Source organism: Rhipicephalus microplus, chromosome 5 (genome assembly GCF_043290135.1).
Source record: "Rhipicephalus microplus isolate Deutch F79 chromosome 5, USDA_Rmic, whole genome shotgun sequence".
Classification (NCBI taxonomy): domain Eukaryota; kingdom Metazoa; phylum Arthropoda; class Arachnida; order Ixodida; family Ixodidae; genus Rhipicephalus; species Rhipicephalus microplus.
The window spans coordinates 146,959,439-146,980,245 of NC_134704.1; the positions used below are offsets into that span (position 1 = coordinate 146,959,439).

Below are 20,807 nucleotides of genomic sequence, written 5' to 3' on the forward strand. Positions count from 1 at the left end.
AACGACCAGCTTGTGCAGTATATAACGTCTCAATGCCCTTTACGATGCATTTTGTGTGACGGCACACAGCCATCAACCACAAGGAGAACGGGCGAAGACCTCGTTTCAATACCATAAAACAGTAATAATGTAGACAAAATAAAGGTCTCAAACTAAACAAACCATACAATTTATGGCCAATAAGTACTGTACATAACGGTACAGCACATTTTCGCTCATTTACATGCGTGAGGGGTCAATGCCACGTGTAATTTATGGTAACGGCGAGTGATACCACTGCTTCGCCCAACCGTCATCCTTCACTTCGAGGATAGGATGTGACGTTCTTACGTTTTTGGTATTGTAGAACGTGTTCTTGGGCTAGTTACTTTACGTCGAAAGTAGTTGCAAAAGACGCTCTATCATTTCCTAATCTTTTTTTCGTCCACGTGGGTAGTGCCTTTATACTTTGTGCAACTTTTTTTAATACCACTGCGTTTAACAAACCACTTCTTCCGGCCGTTATCCAGAATGGAACAACTTAAAGACATCCACCTGCACGCAGCATCACACATGCATGATAAAGAAACATCCAAAAGCTCATTTACAAATGAATACGCTTCAACACTACATTTACGTAGCTGCATTTTCGGCTCCCTGTTGTAAGTAAAATGTTTGCTCGCATAGTTTCAGTTGCCTCAAAATATTGTTAACATATTTTTACTACTTAGTTTATTTTTCTTGTAACAATTAATAATGTTCGACCGTCTGTTCTCTCTATTATTTTATGCCCATATTGAGTACTGAAGGGTTGCACGAATGATCATAATAACTGTAAGCATCTGTCATGAGCTTTACTGTACAAAATTGTTCGCTTTCACAACATAGAATGGCCACCAATACCACTAATTGCAGCAACCTTAAAGCAAAATGACGCAGTTACCGCGATTATATTTTAAGCACAGAGGCACCATTATACTGCAAAATGCAACAGGTGTACGTTAGCTTCAAGACGCTAAATATCATTGCAGTCAGCCTTGTCGACGCAGCATTTTTGTGCGTATTTTTACTGCTTACTTTTGTTTCTTTTGTGTATCTAGTAATATTGTTTGACTGCCTGTTTTTCTCCATGTCACTCCCCTATTGGGTAATAAAAGGTTACATGAATAATCATAACAATTGTAAGCGCCTGTCATGAGCTTTACTATACATAATTCCTCGCTTTTACCACTGAGAATCGCCACCAATATAGCAAAACGCAGGAACCTTAAAGCAAAATGATGTCGTTACCCTGATTATATTTCAAGCACACAAGCATCATTATACTAAAAAAAACACCAGGTGTACACGGCTTGAAGACCCCAAATGTTACGCCTGTCAACTTGGTCGACACTGCACTTAATCGGCGCAAAACGCAATGCCTTACCGCAAGGTTTCCTATGGGATGACCTTCCTATTGTAACAGTGAGCGAAGAGAAGTCACAATGTATGGTACAATTTTAACTATTGCTCTGTGACAAAGGGCTAGTTCACTAAAACCATAAGTATCCACTTAAGTGTTCCTTTCTGTTTCGTATATAAGAAGGAGCGTTTGTGCATCTTCCAGCACTCCTTCCAAGGCCCAAATGTGCTCGATATACAAAACAGAGAAGACAATGATTATACTTGTTGTCACTTTCAGCTTCATGTTGTGCTGCGACGCAGGTGAGTTATCACATGTGCATTTCAGTTTCTGTTGATCCACCTTTCAAATAGAACCATGCACAGCTTACACTCACACTAATGAAGCATTACTATGAATTTGATTGATGCCTCTTAGTAATGCACATTACCTGAAAAAAAATCACATCATGTCCACGGAGTGACTGATGATGAATGGGCGAAGCTCCGGAGGAGAATGAAGATGGAAGGAGGAAGGACAGGGAGGTTAGCCAGTGAAGCTCCCGAGAGAATCATCGGTAAACCTTGAATCTTCCGTACAATTCGCCAAATCGATCATCATTTAAAGACGTGAGAAAGTCTGTGTGTGTACACCGTGCGCTTGGTCCTCCCGCTCTCGTACGGTGAGATCTTGGTGGCTGCGTCACGCAGCTTCATGGTGTGCTTCTTCCTCGCGGGCTCGCACATCCGGATTCTGTCTGCGAGCGCGTGCTGCCGCCGCCTTGCGCGCTCGCTGCTCTGCAGCCTTGTCCATCCAGCGACTCCGAGCGCACGCGAACAGCGAACGAATTTGAGGGAACCTTCATGTGCGTGCATCTCAGTGTTCTGGGGCGGTGCCAACTTCGATCATGGTTGCTAACAATTGCCTAAAACGGACGCCGTACTTTACGGGCACCCACGTTCGTTCTCGGCAGTCGCTCATTTACATGGAAGGTGGCATGGGTTTTAATGAGAAGGGGGTGGTTTTTTTTATATATCAACTCTGAAAGCTGAAGGTTTGTTTTCTGGAGTTAGTCACTGTTTTGTAGAACATAGAAACGTGTTCATTGACTCGGCTTTGTATGAAATACCGTTAAAACTGTTCGTTTCTCTCAGCTGGGCGACCCCCCACATTGGTGGCGTGAGGATATTTAGGAAGCCTATATTTTTGAGGGGGAGAACCTCAACGTGCCTGTGAACAGATTTCAATGTCTGCACAGCATTCTTGAATCAAATTCATCATATCACTGCAAACACCTCAAAAGCCTTCTAGTGGAAAACTTGAGACTTTGCTGTATTATATGAGGGTATTCATAACGACAAGGAAGGCAGATCAAACAACCAGGTATTTTGCGATGTTCTCTGTACACTGCATAACTTGCTAGCCTGTTTCTTGTACCTTGAATATTGCTTTGTCGATAATATGATTTTCTGCAGCAAGTTTATCTCCTGTGAACAAATCAGTACGATTAACTGCTTAAAAAGCTTTCAAGCTGTAAACAGTGAAGAAATGGTAGATCACTCAATGATACTACACCAACCCCCCCCCCCCTAAAGCCTGTATATTAGGCTAGAAGAATAGCAAAGGGGAGCACCAAATGGACCAACCAAGCTATCCCAGGCTAGATTTTATTGGAAAAGTATTCAAACAGCATCTGGCCTAAATTTATTCAAGCCGTCCGGCCTTGTTTGCTGGAAGCTCGTGTCTTCACGGTTGGCCTACAATGAAACAATAAGGCGATAAGTCATACACAGCGCCGACCACATAAATGTAGTCTATACCCACTTCCTTTACAAGCACTGAATAAAAACTGAGTTCATGATATCAAATCATCTTTGCAGCTGGTTGTCAGTCCATTAGTTTTGAACTCATTGATTGATACAAAAGGCCGACAATATTAACGATAAAGCACCAATCTCCCATTGAGCACATTTGAGTTATGGGCCAGCAACCGACTTTTTAGTGCACATGTACTACACTGTTGAGGACCATTAGACAGACAGAAGAACGAATGAACACGAACAGGCAATATGTTGCATCCTATATTAATAAAGAGAAAGGTTTTTTTGCCATTGTTGAGTGAGTTTCGGTGTTTTTTCGCGTGTCATTAAAGAGAAGGATGATAACTTAATGGCAAGCCACACAAAGTTTAGCTTTCTTGCAACTGTTCCAGACTACAAGAGTTAACAGAGGACGGGTTCGTTGTCTCGACTACCTACCTCTCCAAATTCTCTTCTTCAGGGACCGAGGTGAAAGTGCAGAAACGCGAACATCGGCCAGCAAAGGAAGGCGTGAACGCGAGCGTCTGTTGGTAGTTTACGGGCCTGGCGTTTCCCGCGACGACTGAGGCGACCGATTCAGAAACCGAAGAAACGCATATAATGAATCCATGCAGGAGCACATGTTCGACACGTCATATCATTCGATTGGTGAACTGGGATTCGACTGCGAGAATAAACAAGCATACACTCAAGTTAATCAGCTTTCGCTTGCTTAACCCAGCGTATCTAAACAAAGCCTAGTCAATTTTTTTCGCTGTGCAAGTTGTCGTGTTTACTTTGCCCAAACTGCTTTTCATCACATGACTAGGTCTCTAATTTCGCAAAATATGTGGCGATACACTCAATCCACTCGCGATACAACAGCGTTCCGCGACTGTCTTGTCATCCCTTCTGTTGTGTATAATATTGTTTATGGCGCCCTATATTGAAGTTAGGACTACGTGCGAAACCGGTAATAAAGAAAACAATCGGGTATTTAACTCATGAACACGGGGAGAAGTAGTCGGCTCCAAGCGATTTCGCTTCACTTGTGTAATCCAGTGTTTCGGCCGGCTATAGCAAGTGGGGAAGCGTAACAGCCTCCAGATGGTTTCGCATTGCGCCATGCAGCACCCTGACATTTTCCCTCTAAAGATCTTGTCGGTGCGCTTAGCACGAGGATGATTTCGTAGCGGAAGCTAAGTCTACGTTGTAGTCAAATGCAGCTCATACCGCAGCTTGCACAGCCGCGGCAACATGTAGGGGGTGCAGTGCGGCGGAGTGGGAACGCCTGGCCGCGAGAACCAACATGGCGCTTGTTGCCATGAAAACAGAGACTGTCAACATTGAGTGTTAGCGGGCGTGGCCAGTAGTGGGTCAAAGTCTGACACCAGCCTGAAACACGGAGACGCGCGCACATGAACGCTCGCTAACGAATTTTATTACAACGCTCCCCCTAGAGGACGTCACCGAACGATTGCCCTCCACCAATTACACGTGCCATATGTAACATTCGAATTATAACATCTCACATCTTTCATTATCAACTACAAGTACCGCCATCTAGTTTTACAAATATCAATTACACGCATGATCAACTACAAGTATCGCCATCTATTTTTAAATTTATCAACTGCAAGCATCATCAACTACAGAAACCGTCATCTATTTTCACATTTCATCAACTACAAGTACCATCATCTAGTGAACACTGAAAGAACTAAACCAGAGGTGGCTACTTACTACTAGTACTACTGCTACATACATAAGAGGTTGTACAGGCCCACACTTTAAGCAGCTTCACCCTAAAATATTTCAACGTAATTATGAGGGAAAGGTACACAAAGCGAGAGTCGATAAAAAATTAGCACCAATGCGTTTTATGATGGGGTATTTAAGAACATCAATGATGTATAACCATGACGAAATGACGCGGTGAAATGTAGATAAGAGAAAAAAAACTAGAACAGATGTAGCATTTGTTGCGTGTACGGATACAACCAATGAGCGAATATCTTTAGAAATGAAACGCGAACGACTGTGTAGGTTTCGGAACTCTTTAATAAGTACATTTTATTCGTAGAGTTCTGCTTTTTGCTTTGTCTTGAAGAAGATGGACATGTGCTTGCGCAGGGTATCTCGAAGGACTTGATTATAATGACCTGCCACAAAATTCGACATGAGGTTCAAAGCTGTTTCATGTCGTACACGTCAACAACGTTTCACAGATTACGCGGCAAGTCTCTGTACATCTTTGAAACATCCAACGGCACGTTCACGCACTTTAACACCGCGGCCAGACAAAAAATGTACATAGTGTGAATTCGAAGTAACAATTGTTTTTCGATGAGATTCAGGCCTGACCAGTGATGCCGTATTGACGGGTAGCGGATGCCGTTCATTACGCGAAACAATTACATGTTGTCCCGCACAGCGAGACGTTGTACACACCGAACAATTCAAACTCTGTGTGCACGTCCACGCTGGGAATGCTTTTTTTTGAGCACTCAGTCTTCTAGTACACGTTTTGCATCTTTCTGAAAGCTACTGATGCGATACACATTGTTCTTCAACCAAAGGCTATAGCGAAAGCCGCAACTATGTCTGAAAGTGCACTTGGTAACTTCCGTCTGAACAACTGTCGGCACCAATGTTGAGGCGGGGTAGCCCACTTCGTCGTTTTGCACCCGCTTCACGTACACGGTCCACTTTCAAGCCTCTGACAACGGTCTTCTTCACAGAAAACACGGAGTGCCGCATCCTGCGTTAGAACGCCCCTCTTTCGGGCAGGCCTTTCGCTCACAATTCTAGCAAACATTCTCATAAAAAACTGATAGGCTATCAGTTTACTGCCAGCTGTATCAGTCTACAGGTGTATCAGTCTATGAGTGTATTTACATATGAATGTATGTAAATACACTGGTGTATCAGTCTATATGGTGTATCAGTCTATAAGTGTATCAGTCTATGAGTGTATCAGCCTATCAGGGTACCAGTATGGGTGTACCAGCCTATAAGTGGAGCATTCTACTCTGTATAGGCCCACAAGCGAATCGGTGCTTAGCCCACTGGCAGATGCACCACTACATCAGAGCAAGCAGGACACAAATATGAACGCAAAAATCAAACAAAAATTTTTATTTGATGGGCCATTCTTTTCTTAATCTTTTAGTTTTATTAGGTGATTATTTTGTTTGCTAATGCTTTACTGAGGAGCTTCTTGTTTTTCCCAACCTCACCAATCGAAACGGTGTGCTTAAAAAAATGGTTAAAGAAATCTGCATGATCATAAACAAATCAAATTATGGACCCTTGTTAAGTGACAATTAGGTGTACTCTAAAAAGAGTGGTTAATATGACAATGAAATAAATTGGAGTGATACCAGTCTATCCCTCTTATTTTTAAAAATTATTTTGTGATTTCTTGCTTAAAAGTAACTAGCTCCACCAGGCGAAAACTAGACTTGAAGCTTTATTAAGTAAATATAGCACAAGTTGGCAGTGTAACTTCGGCTTATGTGGAAAAAGGAAGCCAACAACTTATATAAAGTTTGGTCAGATTAAAAAAATTTACCTAAATGAAAGGACCACATATATTTCTTTGTCCGAGGGAGGTTTTGCCTCCTCTTTAGTCCGATTATAGGCGGCGCCAGTAACACTTCGCCCGACTAGGCCTACTTTAGAGAAAATGGCGTGGTCACCTCACAAAAGAAACGGGTCTCACTTTTCTAGCCCATAAGACGACTGTACAGCCTTTGGTAACGGTAATTCCTTTGCCCCGATGCACCTATATAACAAGTCAAAGATGATGTGCACCTATCAGTTTGTCAATGCACATTTGCTCAACAAAGCAAAGCAAGGTACCTTGAAGACAAAACATTCTAGAGTTTTACAATACCTCTCTGTCAATGGGCACATAATTGATAAGTGGTCCAGCCTCCTTCACACTAGAGTGGGCTACATCAGGGCTGTCTGTGGTTGCTGTGGTGGCTCCAACGTGGTGGCTACAACGTGGCAGTGCATAGTGATGGCAAAGGTGCAAGTCGTCTCTGTTCTTCAGGCTTACGGCTGCAACACCCGCAAAGGACGAGGTTCTTTTCTACAATAAAAAGTACAGTATTCAGAAAGAAAGTATATTGCACCCTTAATTGTCATGGTAGCATCCTAGGTGTACACGGTCGAATAACATATATGATCAACATAGCATGCAGTTGAGATATGCAAGAAACGATACGTTGAGTGTCACGTTTCAAAAGCATGGTGTGATTATATGTGATGCCGTAGTGGAGGGCTTAAGTAATATTGACCATCTGGTGTTCTCTTTAGTATACACCATGCGGTGAAAGTTTGAAAAGTACACTTACAAGTAATTAGAAAAACATGCATGCATCACAGCCACATATGAGCTTACATTGCATTCCGCTTTTCGGCAAAATTGCGCGCTTAAGAATAGGGCAACTTCCTTATCTATACAACTCTAGCAGCAGTGCATCACAACAGCTTATAAAGCAATGATAATCAAATCTGTTCAGAAAATATTACTGCGAGGGCATTTTGCAGTAGGCTCATTCTTTTCAATAGCCTTGTATTTTGAGCCCTCAGCATATTCACTTCTTTCAGAAGCTCTTTCTTTGTTTTTTTTACCATCAGCAAACAGCAGGTCTCGTTGCTGCTTCCTAAAATGGTTGTTGACGCACTTTGTTTTCTCCTTAGGAGAAGCTTGGCGTCGTGTTTCCTACAAGTCCAGACACCCCAACACACAAATTCTACTGTCAGTTAGCAAGCACAAACAGGGTGTATATTTGCACAACCAAAATCATTCTAAACCAGTCAATTGTACAAAACAGTGACTAAGCTGCACTCATACCACGATAGAAAAAAATAAAAATAGCTCTGCAGCATACTGCAACTTTACTATCACCTTCAAGCTGATGTTCTGGCACCCGTGCAGTAGTGAAGCAGTGATGCTCCGATTTACTCGCTAAGGGTAGGGGGGTGAAGGGGGGTATATGAGAGGATTGATGCTTTATGTGTGACACAGCACCGCGTGCAGAGCGAAATTGGTTTTCAATAATAACTACGCCGCAGTAGCGCATCAGCCGCAATGTCAACGATTGCCAAATTCGGCTGTGGGTAATAAATACGCTCCAAAAAAAGCATATCAGCTGCAATGTGAGCACTCGCAACTTACTTTTTTAAACGACTCATTGTCCGCTTCATTTGAGCTGCAGCTATTGGAGGAGTCGCCATCGGGTCTGTGGAATGAATGTTCGTTTTTCTGTTGCATTCCTTGCATCGTCCTTGGTACCTAAGAAAATATGACCAGTGAAAGACTGCTTCCTTTTTTTCTTATTGAGAAAACGAGAGATGCACACTTAACGTGCAGCTTAATCACTTGAGCGTGGTAGTGGCTGTAAAGTGTTATCCTTTCCGAACACCCGGTACCATTTGCGCAAAATATTATTGCCCGCTTCTTTCGGATTGAGGTGCCTGCATACACTTACCAGGATTATTCATTTTCGCTTATCAACGCAGAAACAAACATCTCGGATAAATGCGAATGTACAGGCACGATACTGAGCAATTAAGAGACGCAATGAAAGTTCACATGCACCATACACGCACCAACGCCACCAAAACTTGTCATTAATGACAATGGCAGTGCAATTTGTGGGTTTCCCGAGTGGTTTATGCAAACACGACCTCCACATCAGCATAATGAAGTTCTTGAAAAAAGATTCATCTGCAATACATTTACTTCACGTTTTTACAAGTCTTTAGTGTAGTTTCTTGGAGCTCACAGCCAATATTATATAAACAATGAACGCAGTTACTGTAACGTTGTGTTGCTGTGCATGGCCTTCGAGATGGCATGCGCTCGCTTGCAATCTCAGAGGTCATGCGCTGTGTCGCCATACTCTCGTTGGTTAGGCTAGGTGGCGTTAGCCATCGCCCGATCTAAAGGGTACAGCCATATCACCCATTCATCCATTCATCACATCGTCATGGCTATATTCATCTAGCCATAATGGCAGTCAGCGACTGCAGTACATTTAGTACAGTATACCATGAGCACGTGGGTGACTACCTCGCGCCGTGATCTCGCGGTGCGTTTTATAGTAAAAAAAATACGCGTCGTGTGCACAGTCTCTTAAGGCTCGGCAAGCAGGTTGTGAATTTAAAGCCTTGGCCAATTTATGCATTCTTTACCCGGCCACATATGCTCAGTCCTGCGGCGTCATTTTGTGTGGACACCATGAAATGCACTATTAGAAGTTCGTGTCAAGTTCGACGAGAGATTGTATTCAACTGAATCCTAGCCCTGATCAAAAAGAAGGCAGCGCTATTAGAAGCCTGGATCTGAATATGTAGTATTTCGGAAAGCGAGCCTACATCATAAAGCGGTGGAGGCACAGCCTGCCAATGAGCAACACTCAGCAAGAGCATTCCTTAGTTTTTAGTTGGCAACGGATGTTCTGGAGTAGCGGCGTTCGACACGCGAAGTCTGAGTGATGCACATGGTGACAGCGATAAAAATCGTGATCCCGATGACACCTACGGGTTCGAGGAAAAGTCGCTCGAGCGATTCCAACCGCACTGCAGATGCGGTTCGCGACATTGCAGGCATGAGCGACACTTTTTATGTTTAATTCCAATGGCGGAGTCGGAGCAAGTTTTTCTGTTCCTTTCAGAGCAGGTGTGTTCCAATGACAGAGTGAGAGCGAGAGTCAAAAGTTCCAATGAGAGAGCCGGAGGGGATTCAGAGCGGGAGTCCCTCCGTGGAGCACGAAAAACTGCTCCGCTGAAATCGGTGGAGTGGACCGGAACTCAGCGTGACGCATTTCCTTTAACACGTTTGCCTGCTTGGGGGCGCGGCTTGCGCGGCGCGAGTTGTGTTGATAATGGCGGACGGCATGGACGGCTCGGCTACCTCGGCAAAGCGTGCGGTAATGCTTCTGCTACTCGATAGCGACAGCTCCGAGTCGGAAAGCTCAAGTACCGACACGAGTGATTCGTCGGACAGTGACAGCGACGCTAAAGCTTGCACTTACGAGCGGGAATTCAAGAAGTTGTTCCGCATTCCCGCGAAGAGGCCCAAAGTCGTCGGTTTCATCGAGGACGTCGTTCGGCAGTACTCGCACCACGAGGTAAAGAAATAGAAAAAAAGAAGAAAGCATTATGCTCAAGATTTAACACGTTGTGGTGTTTTCGTTTGTTTCTTTTCTTGAGCAGTTCCGTAGGCACTTTAGGCTGGCTCGACCTGTGGCCGAAAAGTTGGTCGCTGAGTTTGCTGTCTCGTCAATGTGCCCTTGAAGCACACACGAAGGAGTTCAAGCGAAATCCACGGAAACGCATGTCTTGACATTTATCTGGTTAGTTACACCTCCCCACCTTCACCCCCTTTTTTTCTTTTTACGATGCCTGCACAAGAACGCATTTGACTATGAGCCTGTTGCTTACAGTGCAGAGTGATCTGAAGCTGTTTTTTTTCTTTCGGGTACCTGTAATCGCCCTGCGCAGGTACGCGGCCAACAAAACCTGCATGCGAGACGTGGCAAGCCGTTTCCACATGTCAGAAACCACCATGTACAGAGTTCTTCAGAGAGTAGCGCAGTTCCTGATGACGCTGGGACCATCGGTGATCAAGTTTCCCGCAGACCTGGAGAACCTCGCTAGCAGTTTTGAGAAGGTTTGTTTTGATTTTATTTATCGTGAGGACCAATAATATTGGCCGACCAAGCTATATTGATCATATCACAAACACGAGTGCACATTTTTTGTGGGTTACTTCAAGGTCAATTTTACGCTGAGGTGGGACTTTAAGAAAAATGTGATAGGTCGTGATGATAATACCGAGCTTCATCCAGTTGTGTTTGAAACATTCAACTTGTGTCTCTCCTGCAGTCACAGTCGATTCCTTGCATGCGGATGATGCTGCATGCTTTGTCATTTCTGTACAGATGTACGATACAATATGGACGAGGTTTGGTTTTAAATTTAAGAATTAAATTCCAATTACGTACTTCAACTCCCTTTAGGAAAAAAACATACGCAGGTTTTGTTTTTTCTCTCCCAATTTACCATTTTAAAAAGAGAGGTGGATAGCAAGAAAACGTGTAGTATATGGCGTGGACAGCAATGTATGTTATCTTAACTAGTTCTAAAAGTTGAATTTGGTTTGCATTTTGCATCCTTAACATAAAAATATATATTGTGCTGAGTCATGAAGCGTATGCTGTGATTGTGAGGTAATGGGTTTGAGCACCAGTATTTCCTGTTAAAACTCCTCGCAAATGCTCATTTCTTGCTCAGGCATGAATGATATAACTTATTAGAAGAGTACAACTTGCTTGCAGGTGTCTGGAATGCCTGCTGTTATTGGCTGTATAGATGGATCGTATGTCAAGATACAGTGTACAGCCAACAAGGTTGCCTCCACTTGCTGCAACAGGCACCATTACCTTTCACTAACGCTGCAAGCCCTCTGTGACCACAAGAGGCGCTTCCTTGTGACCACAAGAGGCGCTTCCACAAGAGATGATTCTCATGTGTTTAGCTTATCGCCTCTTTCAAAGAACATAGCTTCAGTATGTCAGGGCCATTATCATACATTAGAAGACGCAGCACATCCGCTGCGGGAGTACCTGTTGACACAATACAGGGATTACGGCGCAATGAATAAGCAACAAAAAGGCTTCAATTTTAAGTTTTCAGACACACGAGTGCTCATTGAAAATGCATTCAGCACACTCAAGACGCGCTTCAGGCAGCTCATGTACCTGGAGTTGCACACTATCCACTGGCTCAATAAGTTTATCATAAGCTGCTGTATCCTTCCTAACTTATGCATCGATTACGGAGATGAAGAGTCATATTATGATAATGATGATGATGGAGCACCCAATGCTATTCAGTAGGAGAACTGCATTGATAACCACAGTGATAAAACTGATGAGGAGAGATCTTTGCACAAGCTTGGCGAAACTAAGCGTGCAAAGGCCTTGACTAAGCTCATGCGAAGTGATTGTGGGAAATAACACCATAATTCTCTGTTTTCTCTGAACTAGCCCTTTAGTTCCCCACAGTAGTTGGGAGGCTGTGTGTGTGCACCAATGCGCAGCCCCCTTTATATACACAAGCACATGTTTTGCACTGTACATTTTATTTCAACATGCTAATTGTATTTTAGGCCACTGGAATCATTTATTGTCTGAGCCAAGAAAGCGGCTCAAAACCTTCATTTTTTCTTCATGCTGTTTTGCTTTTTCTTGCCGAATGCGCTCCTTCTGCTCTTGGCTCTCTTCATGACGCTTCCTTCTTTCATTCTTGCGTTCAGTTCGTTTTTTTCTTTTTCTTCCTGAATTTAGCTCATTTCGTCAAAGAAGTGAATAATTTCCAGCATTATAGAGGCCGAGAGTTTCGGCTTTTTGGGCCCAGGTGCCTTCGTTGTGCTGGTCAACTCCTGGCTAGTTGAACCTTGGCTTGTCAGCTCCTGGCTACTTGATGTTTGGCTTGTCGACGATTGGCTCGTCGACGCTTGTCTGGGCGGTCTTTTAATAGAAACTATTCTAGAGCTCTCCCTGAGCTCTTTTGGCTCAAGGCTATCATCTAGCCAACGTATTTTCGCTATGTCGTCTTCAAAGGAAACGTCGCAAGGAGCATTCCCCAATTTGTTGTTATGTGCTGCAGCGCTTCTTTTTCGTCGCATGACTGTTTTGTAGCGGCTGCAGCACTGGTCCCCTGCTTTAGGGACCCCGACAGCCTCTGTGATGTTGGCCGCTCTTTTGGCAAATATTGCCTTTTTATTTTTAAATTTTTTCATTGGCCCTATTTGGAAAAAATACTGCTGGTAGTAGTCGAGCAACAGCTTTGTTTCTCCTGCCGTCCACTCACAGCCTGTACCTGGAAAGAAAAAGTGCTTGAGACATTTGTACAGACGTTACCAGTTGCACGTCACCCGACACAGGTGTTAGAGAGTTGTGGTATTCTGCTGTGTTGGTATTGATTGTAGAGCTTATAGGGATATATAAGCACCAACCTGTTTTAGTTTGTCTTGATATCAATTTTTCTACTGTGAGTTTTGTCGTTACAGTGCTTGGTGTTCTTTGCACTGATCTAACTGTATATATCATGTATAATTCATTACTTGAATGCATTTGTATCCTCTCCTGCTAAGGCCTTTAAATGGGCCTGCAGTATTCTCTAAATAAATAAATAAATGAACTCACTGCGTTGCTCGCTCTTTTGGCTGTGTTCCGGCACTGTGAAGGGAAAAACAAAATGCATTGGTATTCATGCAGCTGGCATACATGAAGCGACATAACGACCAACGATTTGTGTTCTGTGACACAAATTGCTGTATATTGAAGCACCATGTGAATTTCATGCAATTATGTATTATGCAATTAAGCTAAGCCATGTGAGGCCTCCTAACACAGCTTCACAAAACAGTAACTCTATGTTTGCTATGCTATCTCATCACGACACAAAATTTTGAATAACAATTTCGCGTAAGCATACATGGTGGCATGCAAGTTCTTCAACAGTAGCTCAACACATTGTGCACATTCTTGATTGAATTACACACTCTCATCATGATGCACAGAGTTTGTGATCAGCTGACTGTTAATCAAAATGAAGCACGATCTTTCAGGCCTGAAACAGGCAGTGACACTCCAGGAAAAGCAACTTAATTTCTGTGGACTTAGACCGATTCCTAATTTAGATTTGCTCAATGTCCTGATCTTGGTAACATTGCTAACCCATTAGATAGCAGAACATGCACTTACGCGGCTACCTCTGCAGCTAAAATTTTCTGGGAGTCAAATTGTCGGGTGCGTAACACTGGCTTATAGTTTGTTCGAGGCATATAAAGGCAGACAACTGCTTCTGCGCCGCTTCCACTGAAAGGCGAATGCACTGGAACTTGCCACATAATAGTGCAATACTGAAACGCTCTCGCCGCGTTGTGCTTGTACGGTAAAAGCGTTACTTTGGAGGTATCTCGCCGCAAATGTGTACCTGCCAACCTAGGGACTTCTAAAATCGGGAGACTCGCCGCTGGAGCGGAGTAGGGGGCAGAAAAAAATAGTTTTGGACGATCGGTCGAATTGCCCTTATACCAAACACGCTTGTCACCAACGCAGTTCGTTTCCATTCGTGTGGCTACATTCTAAAGTGATAGGAAGTCGCTTCTTACTAATCACGCCGTTCCGTGCAAGAACAGCGGTGTCGCGCGCACGTTTACTTTTGGCTGTATATTTACAGCGGTGTTGGTGCACTCAATGCGGCGAAGGTTTTCGTTCTCAACGGACACAGGCAAACGAACAACGGTATGACGCATGCGATGCGTTTCAGTGACACGATCGTATCAGCAGTAAAACAACGTTGCAACATGAACATAGCGCGTGCAGACAATCACTCCACGTAACACGTGTGTTGCATTCAACTTACAATTACAGCACAGTGTTGAAATTGAGGAGACACTTACCATTTTGCTCCGCATACTGTGTGGTCACCATCGCAGACATCGTGGACAATAGCTGTTGCACGCTTGGCGTGATATCCATTGCACACAGGTGAACAGCGCTGAACAAGCAAACGAACGATGCAGCGATGCTGGTAAACCACCAGGGAAACAGACAGCGGAAGAGACCACGCGCATGGTATCCTGGGTGACGCGGCAGCTTCCGCCTTGCTCCAGCAAGGCGGGTTGTGTTCCGATGGCGGATTTGGAGGATTTGCTCTACGCCAGAGTCGAGTGCTCGCTCGCGAAGTCGGTCGGCTGCACCGACTCCGCCATTGGAATTCAACACTAAATGCAACAATGACATTTATTCACCTTGCTGCGAGGCTACAAACTACCAGACTCCGTTTGTGTGCTCATGTGTGTGAGGCTTGCATATCAACAATAAAAAGAACACACCTCACATTAGTTTTTGCTCTGAAACAAAGAAAAACGTTGTGCTTCTGCTGAAGGATGTGGACAGAGTGTGCGTGCACATTAAAGTTGGGCGTGTTTGCTGTGTTGCTGATGTGCCAAACTCGTTTGAAAGAGACTGATTATAGGGTGTCAGTGACACGTATAGCCAGTCCAATATGAGTTTATCAAGGTAGGACAAAGAAAAGTTGTCCTGATCTTTTCTATTGTTGTTCTCTTCACAACTGAACTTTTCCTATGGTAGGCAATTTCTTGTGTGTGCTTGTGTGTTTTTGCAGTCAAATGCTTCGGCCTTTATTAGTACATGATTTTGTTCATAAATCTTTGAGGATTACTGGCAAGTATTAAGCAGGTCTGTGCTACCATTTTCGCTTCATCAAAAGACACACCTGTGGATAACAGATGCTGCAATTAACATATTAGCCAAATCTTGCAGCTGCAATCGACCTGTTTTATATAGATGACTGTGCTCACTTCAGATTTTCGGGTGCCTGTATGTGGTGTAAAAAAAGTGAGAGCATAATACTGGCCTATAGCCAAAATAAACCAAGAGCAGTGTTTCAACTGAATGTACTTCTTGCCACAGGGTGCTGCCACATTCTGGCACTGCTGTATAAAGTCTTCTAGCATTGCATAGTCACACTCGCACATGGGAACCGCAGCACAAAAAAGCTACTTTGTTTCTTCAAGCACGCTCTAGCTCGTAATGTGTGCGGACATAACGCATTTGTTTACCGCCATTTCTCTCTGTAATTTTCAGCGCAGCTTGTAGGGAACGACGAGAAAAAAAAAGCGGTCGAAGGGCACAATAAACCCTTCAACTTGCTTTGAAATTTTTGTGGCTGTGGATTTGCGAGGCATTAAATTTACACAATGAGGTCAATTATATTGCTTGGAGAAGCGTTTCAATCTTTCTTTAACGAATTTTATCCAGTATGTATTATCACACTAGTGTAGTGGCTCGTCATTAAAGGCAAAGCACTATGTGGGAGAGAAAGCTGGGGAGGCTTGCGTTGATATAGAAACTGCACTATCACCTGAGGCTTTCAATTCCACGCACTTTGAAAAAAAGATTGTATCGGCATGCTCATTTCAGAGTAGTGCACTGATTATGAAGTACTATGTCTTGGGATGTTGACTGGCCCTTCAAGCTAAAAATATAGAAATTATGATAGTGTTGCGGTATGATGAGGAGTTCTGTTTGTATTATTTCAAGTCATGTTAATTCTGCTATCAGATATGTTTTGAATAGTAGTATTTTGAAATTTCTAGATGTCTTCTATGATTGCGAGCATAAACTGAGTTGCGATCCACACCTGCACCCCATTTGTACATGGAATAAGGCGTTCATCTTGGCTGTAACCTGCTTTGCATGATTAAAGGTCAGTTTGTCAAATATGCACCACAATGAAGCATTGTACAATTTATTCTACGCATTTAAAAGCTGCCAGTCGCATTCATTGAATGACCATAATATTTCATTCAATGGTAGCCAAGTGTTCAATAGAAAACTCTGATACACTAAAACACAGAAATTATCAATCACATTTATGTGGGCATTGCACAAAGAAAGAACTACTGGTAAAATGGCAGCAATTACTTTATGAAAATTCCTTATATTAACAAAACGCTATAGTATCTATAGACTAACATACGTATAAATGGCCAATAAAATTGTTTCAAAAGCTGGTAGCACTGATAAAACTGTGTATCAGTCTGATACGAGACTGGTAGCATTGGTAAGAAACTGTATCAAACTGATACGAATGTCTATAACAACTGATATACTTTGTACAAGTCTGATACAACTGATACGAAACTGTATCAGACTGATTCAGACCTCTATCAGAATTTTTGCGAAGGAAGTGCTTTCTGTATGTGAATCCTGAAGTAGCTTGCGGAGGCATGCTTCCTTTGTGGGTTCGGAAACAATTACCCGCTTGACCTCGTTGCTGGCTTTCGCGAAAGCGGGACTCCGCGAAACCGTCCGTCCAAGCCGTCCGTCCATTCAAGCCAAACGTCTGTCCAAGCCACTGATCTCTAATGGAGGTCAGTGGTCTAAGCAATGGGCCAGGCACTCAGGGCACAACAGGACTACAAGGCGGGCAAAGTGATAGAATGGCGTGTCGAGGTGGAGCCCTCACTATCTGCCGCCGCGCCTGCACTTGCCAGGAGCGCGTACCTGTTGTTTTGCTCAGCATGCTTGCCCGCTGTCGGAAGCTCCGCCCGAGGGTGACAGCAGAAGGCCATGCTAAGTATCTCATCTTCTAAGAAGTTCCGTCAGCGGCAATTAAACACGCCAAGCCTCATTCTGCAGCGCTTCACGCTAAATGACTCGGCCACGGGAGGTAAGTTATTCAGCTTAATTATGGTTAGCTATTTATATATATCATTTACCACTAGCGGTACGCATAACTTGGAAGCCGTCAAACGTGTTCTTAAAACTCCCAGCGAGATGGCGTTATGTGCGTTAAGGGTGCGCATTAAAGTTCTTTGGCTACCCTTTGCGACACGACTGAGCCTGAATTTAGCTCTACAGGGTTCGGTCGACCATGCACGTCTGCTTTTATCGTGCTGGGGTAGTTTGTACCCCTTGTAGTGTGGCTGCAAAGTTTGTGTGAAGAGAGAGCACCAAAGTCATTTGACTCACTGCAGCGGCCGGGATCACGAAAGGAGCGCGCTGCTCAAACACAAAGAAGTAACAATTGGGAATGCTCTTGCTTCGCTCTCGGGCAGCACCTACTTCCTACACTGTTTAGTTGTCTTTATATACGGTAGCTCAAGAGTAGAGCTTTAGGGCTTTGGTACACCACAAAGAAGCGACAAAGTCACGACTGTCTTCGTGGTTGTCCATTGCAATTGGCAGAATTGCGTGGAACGTCGTTGTCGGGCATCTTCCGTAGACGAGTTTGAATGGTGCCGCGCAAATTCGTTTTCGTACAGCCGTGTTGTACGTGATTGTTACAACAAAAAAATTGACGCCCCATGTCTTGGGTTTGACATACACCTACATTGCCCGCATCTAGTGACGGTTCTCACACACTCTTGGTGAAGCCACTCACCTACGGCTGATAGGCATATCTTTTGGTTAGCTGACCAAATTTGCAAATCGCTTGCGTTTGGTGAAGGACAAAAGCTTTACCTAAGGAGAGGATAATTTATGATGTACCATCACGAGTTTGATGCCCTCAACGAAGCCCTCGATGGTGGCACCACCTCAACGCAGGACCCCCATTTTGACTTGGTTTGTGATGTAGTTAATGGTTACAGCCGTTCGCTAGTCATAATACGCTTACGTTGGAAGTAACCCCGGCTAGTTCATCTTGATCTGCTAGAACATTTAGTCTATTCGTTAACGAGTTGTCTGAAGAAATACCACAGGCCTGTTTAGTGCGCCGTCTGTAGCTGAATATTGCGGCATGCCCTCGCCAGGGTTTCCAGTCACTTAGTCTAATTGGGCAAAGTACTAGTGAAAAGCAAGTAGGCAAAACTCTCCTTTAACTTTCACCAAAAATTCGCCACTGTAAATATTTGTGGCACGCCTAGTAATAAAAATTGCTATATATTTATAGCTACATGAAGTACAGTACCAGTAGTAACTCCTAAATTATATTGACGTCTTTCAAAAGGCCGTAACATCCCCTACTACACCTTGGGAGGAGCACTGAAAAAGGGCATGTGTACATCAGCATGATCTGTGCATGCTAGCTGGCGTTTGTGATTATTTCAGTTGTAGCGAATGCAAGGCGAAGTAATCGTTACAACTATAGAAAGATGGTGTGCGTAGACTTCCTTCATATTTAGAGAATTTCAATCCAGTGGAATCATGTGTCCCTTAAGTGAACAACTTAAATACGAAAAATTAACAGAATTGACAGATCCCACCTACAGTGGGAAACGATGATATGCGAAGCACGAAAAAAACATGTTGATATGTCATTTTACAATCAGCGCAACGTTACGAGGTGGAGGTAAATGATGCCGTACATCACTTCCGTGCCATGCTTATAACGTTTAGATGTGTCATTTACCTTAATCTATACACATCACGTGATACCAAAATTTAGCATATGTGCAGCTAGCGAAACGGCCGCGAACACGATATGAGCGTGGTATGTTGTCTTGTTTTTACGTGACAAGCGTGTCAGGATTATCATGTTTGCACCAGTCCTGTATTTTGTCATCCATTGACGTCACGTAACACCAAGTTTGGTTTATGTGGAGCTAGAAAAACGGCAGTGAGCGCCTCAGGAAGGGCCCAATATACTCTAATGTAGCGTTGACGCGCGCGCACGCTGGGCGCAGCGACGCTACGTTAGCGAAACGCGATCACTCTTTAGTCGGACGCAAGGCGCGACCACCGTTCGTTGGCGCGGCCCGACGGCAACCAGCGCAAAAAGTGACATGCGGAAATGCGCACCGATGCGTTACCCAGACAACACTGCGTCTCCCTCTTTTCGGAACGGAGAGATGCTGGACGCGCCGAAACGCGCATGCGTCATAGTAACGCAGCGCGGCGCGCACCTGCGAGTATATGGCAGGACCAGTGACTGGCATGGCAACACCGGCGGGACGCAACGAAATGAACGCCGGCAAGCATGCGCACCGCGTCACGTCGAAATGTATTGGGGCCTTCACTGTGGCATGTGATCTTGTTCTCACATGACACGTATCTCATGATTATCAAGTTTGCACCAGTCACATACATTCGTCATTCGTTGCCGTCACGTATACCAAATTTGGCATCTGTGAAGCTAGCGAAACGGTGGCGAGCACATCATCTGTGTAGCATACAGTGATGTTATTACAAGACACGCATGTCGTGATTATGTTTGGATGTGTCAAGTACCTATGCCATCCATTCGTGTCACGTAATACCGAGTTTGATACACGTAAAGCTAACGAAATGGCCGTAAGCGCATCATGAGCGAAGCATATAGTTATCTTGTTACTTGGCATGCATCTCAAGTTTATCATGTTTGCACCAATATCTTACCTTGGTCATTCATTCACATCCCGTGAAGCCAAATTTGGCATAAGTGAAGCTAGAGAAAGAGCCACCAGCGCATCATAAGTGTGGCATGTAGTCATGTTCTTACATGACACGCATATCGTGATTTTCATGTTCGTACCTTCGTCATCCATTAACGTACTGTAATACCAAATTTTATATATTTGAGGCTATCGAAACGGCCGCGAGTGCATCATGAGCGTGGCATGTAGTCATGTTGATACCTAACACGCAAGGTATGATTTTCATGTTAGAGTCTGCCACCTGTGTTCGCCATGCAATCATGCCCTACCATACCAGTTTTGCAACATTCTATGTGCACGAAACCACCGCAAGAGCTGTAGGATTATGAAGTGTGAATCATGATATTTACACATACATGTGATGATTTTCATGTTATGACTAGTCAAATTCGGTCGATAGTAGCAAGATTTGTTCTGGGAAAATATGACTGGACTGAAAGCTCTCAAGGTATGGAAAGATAACCTAATTGGCAATACTTGCAAGATCGAAGACGTAATCTGAGATTGAAAATATTTTATTCATTCTATAACAAGAAAGCAAGCATTATTCCTTCAGAATACTTAGTACCAGCGCATTATCATTCCTTTCGTCATGGCCACAAATTTAAAGTGCGGCCATACAACCTCAGAACGAATTTTTTAGGTATTGTTTTTTTGTTTTTTTTCCGCAAGC

At 43.8% G+C, this 20,807-nt stretch overlaps 1 protein-coding gene and 1 long non-coding RNA gene across 3 annotated transcripts in view; one reads left to right on the forward strand and one right to left on the reverse strand.

The window, feature by feature from the left end:
* The first annotated feature begins 1,485 nt into the window (after nt 1-1,485).
* LOC119173691 (venom metalloproteinase antarease TserMP_A-like) overlaps nt 1,486-20,807 on the forward strand; it is a 148,336-nt gene continuing 129,014 nt past the window's right edge. The window contains exon 1 of one of the 2 annotated variants that reach the window (XM_075894425.1): nt 1,486-1,683. In XM_075894425.1, the coding sequence (XP_075750540.1) occupies nt 1,605-1,683 (79 nt within the window). In that variant the 5' untranslated portion in view covers nt 1,486-1,604. The remainder of the gene's footprint in view (nt 1,684-20,807) is intronic. The other variant, XM_075894424.1, reaches the window with a different exon arrangement.
* LOC142817403 (uncharacterized) lies at nt 5,242-8,145 on the reverse strand. Its single transcript, XR_012895216.1, has 3 exons — nt 8,081-8,145; nt 7,058-7,258; nt 5,242-5,321 (listed from the first exon to the last, which is right to left on the reverse strand). It is a non-coding gene; the product is annotated as an uncharacterized LOC142817403 (long non-coding RNA).